Genomic DNA, 2,384 nt, shown 5'->3' with positions numbered 1-2,384 from the left:
GACAGAACCTGGTACGTACAGCCCTGTTGCGCCGCCACAGGAGAGGGCCTGGCAGAAGCTCTCCAGAGGCTAACGGCGTTTGCAAAACAGCACAGCAGATCAAAGGAGACTTCTACAAACTTTAAGGAAATTGAAACGCTCTAAGAATTTCTGTTGCCAGGTTCTGGTTAATCAACGTATTTTGTTGGACGGACTAAATCTGAAGAGACTGGATTCTGGAGAACTGTAAATATTTACCGTGCTCCTGAGATAGTGCTCTGAGGGTACCCGCGGGTTATTCGGCTCAGCAGGGTGGCTGTTGAATGAAGAAAAAGGTGGAGTTGAGCTGCTGAATTTTAGCAAGCGGAAACAAATAGGTGAGCAGTGCTTAAAATGCTGAAATTGAGGCATTTGTCGAGACGTAAAATGGCCAAGTCATTCGTTCAGCAAGAAAAGCGAGAGATGAAATGATGTTTCGTAATTACTGCTCCATGGATGTATTCCTCATGTAAAAATACAGCTGAAGCTCTTACCAACGCCCAAGAGAACCGACGACACTGCAGTCCGTGTTGGATATTACTGCGTTCTTGAACCAATCTCTCCAAACAGATTTTAACAGGCGGGATCTGCTCCTCCTGCAGCCCCAGACAAAGCGGAGACCCGGTGCGGTGCGTGAGGGGCCGGGCTGGTGCGCTGTTGTTACTGACCCCCGTGGAGTGGGTTTGAGGTTTCTGCACTGCTTCCTCAGGCGGGAGCAGAGCGATGGGAGCCAGCAGGGATCAGCCCACCAAGCGCTCATCCCTACTGGTTTTGGGGTGGGGGATAAAGGGGGATTTGCTTCTTGGTCGGTTTTATTTTAGATCTTGATGGATCCTGTGCTGAAACCACTGAAATTTTGTTACTGATCAATTTAAGTTTGATTAAATTTGACATGAGGCCATAAAATTGCTAATCCTCTTGCTACAGTTTACAGAAAAAAATTCCAGATGGAATTTCTGTCCAGATTTCCTGATGGATGAAGGAGTGAACCCAGCCCCAATTATTTGGGGTTCTCAAGCAGTGTGGCAGCAGGAGGACGCTCCAGGGGTTGGGATGCTTGCTTCGATAGCCAGATTATTTTGTTTTCCCCCAACGTTTGACCACGGGCAGGCCATCTTATCACCATCCCTTGGCAAAAAGAACTTCCCGGTTAGGCAGTCTGAAAATGCTGTGGCCAGGGTCGGCGGCTGAGCCTCTCCCTGCGGCAGAGTGACAGTGGCAAGAAATACATGTGAGAAATTCACATTTGTCTCTTACTAATAAACAGGCAGGAATTTCAAGTTACAGAAGGGAGAAAGAGCAAGAAAAGCACCCAGACATACCCTGGTGTCTCATGCATGGATTATTCAAAGACAAAAAACCATCAGGTGAATTTGCTGCAATAGTAAACAACCAGGAGCTGTTATTAACACTGACAGCGATCACCGCGGGCTAAACCCTGAGTCATGCTGAGACCACGTCTCTTAACAGGAGAGCCAGTATTTGGACTTGTCAGAGCCTGGGCTGCTGATTTAGGCTCCACGGAAACCACCATCTCCTGTCCCAAAGGGGGTTTTTAGAGGTCTGCAGCAATGGGAACATCAGCTGTTGAAACCCAACAATTCAGCGTTAAAAGCTGTCGTATTTCAGATCAGTTTGTGAGCATGGTACATAGAGGATCTTCCCACTAGTTTAACCTAACCACGTGTCCATTCCAGCCCTGACCCGTCCTCTGGCCTCAGGGAGAAATGCTCCTAGGGAGAGTTAATGGGAGAGCGCCAGGGTCTCTCGTTAGACAAGAAGCAAGTTTTGAGGGGAGAAATAGGGGAGGATAACAGAGCAGCTCATAACGGCTGAAAAAGAGTCTGAGCTCTCAGCACACCATCCTTTCTCTGGTTACCAGATCAGATTGATACCTTGATTTGAAGAAAATCTATGTTATGCTTCAAAGGAAATAAATAAACTCTATTCCATTCACTTCACAGAATAACAAATACTTAAAAATTGATATTGGTTTCCTAAAGAAGTGAGGCCGTGCCCATTTTATCTGCCCACCTTTTTGAATAACGTTTAAGCTTTAAAACAAATATCAGTCAATTCGGATAGAGGTGCAGATTCTGAAAGGAATTACAGGCTTGAAAGTTTAATTTAAAAAAATCAGATAGAGAAAAATGCCCATCGTGGTGCCCCAGGCACAGGCAAGGCTGATAAGGTACAAAGGACTAACCCCCAGGGAGAAAAATGCTCCGTTTTAGCTGTGGGAGAGCCTGCAAGAGGACATAAATCCACTTAATTAGTGCCTCTGCTCCTGAGCAGGTTGGCATGAGTTAACGGTCAACTTGGGGGATTCTTTTGGATGAGGAGATAGAGGATAGAGAATCCACTGC

General features: G+C 46.4%; 1 protein-coding gene across 1 annotated transcript in view; it reads left to right on the top strand.

Annotated features, from left to right (window-relative positions):
• Positions 1-144, top strand: part of ARL14 (ADP-ribosylation factor-like 14) — a 799-nt gene extending 655 nt beyond the window's left edge. Inside the window, exon 3 of the mRNA XM_010133141.1 lies at positions 6-144. Within this exon, the coding sequence (XP_010131443.1) occupies positions 6-144 (139 nt within the window). The remainder of the gene's footprint in view (positions 1-5) is intronic.
• The last annotated feature ends 2,240 nt before the right edge of the window (positions 145-2,384 follow it).

Source organism: Buceros rhinoceros, unplaced genomic scaffold (assembly GCF_000710305.1).
Source record: "Buceros rhinoceros silvestris isolate BGI_N320 unplaced genomic scaffold, ASM71030v1 scaffold43233, whole genome shotgun sequence".
Taxonomy (NCBI): domain Eukaryota; kingdom Metazoa; phylum Chordata; class Aves; order Bucerotiformes; family Bucerotidae; genus Buceros; species Buceros rhinoceros.
Note: the sequence above shows the minus strand (reverse complement) of the source record. Positions and strands in the feature narration are given on the sequence as shown.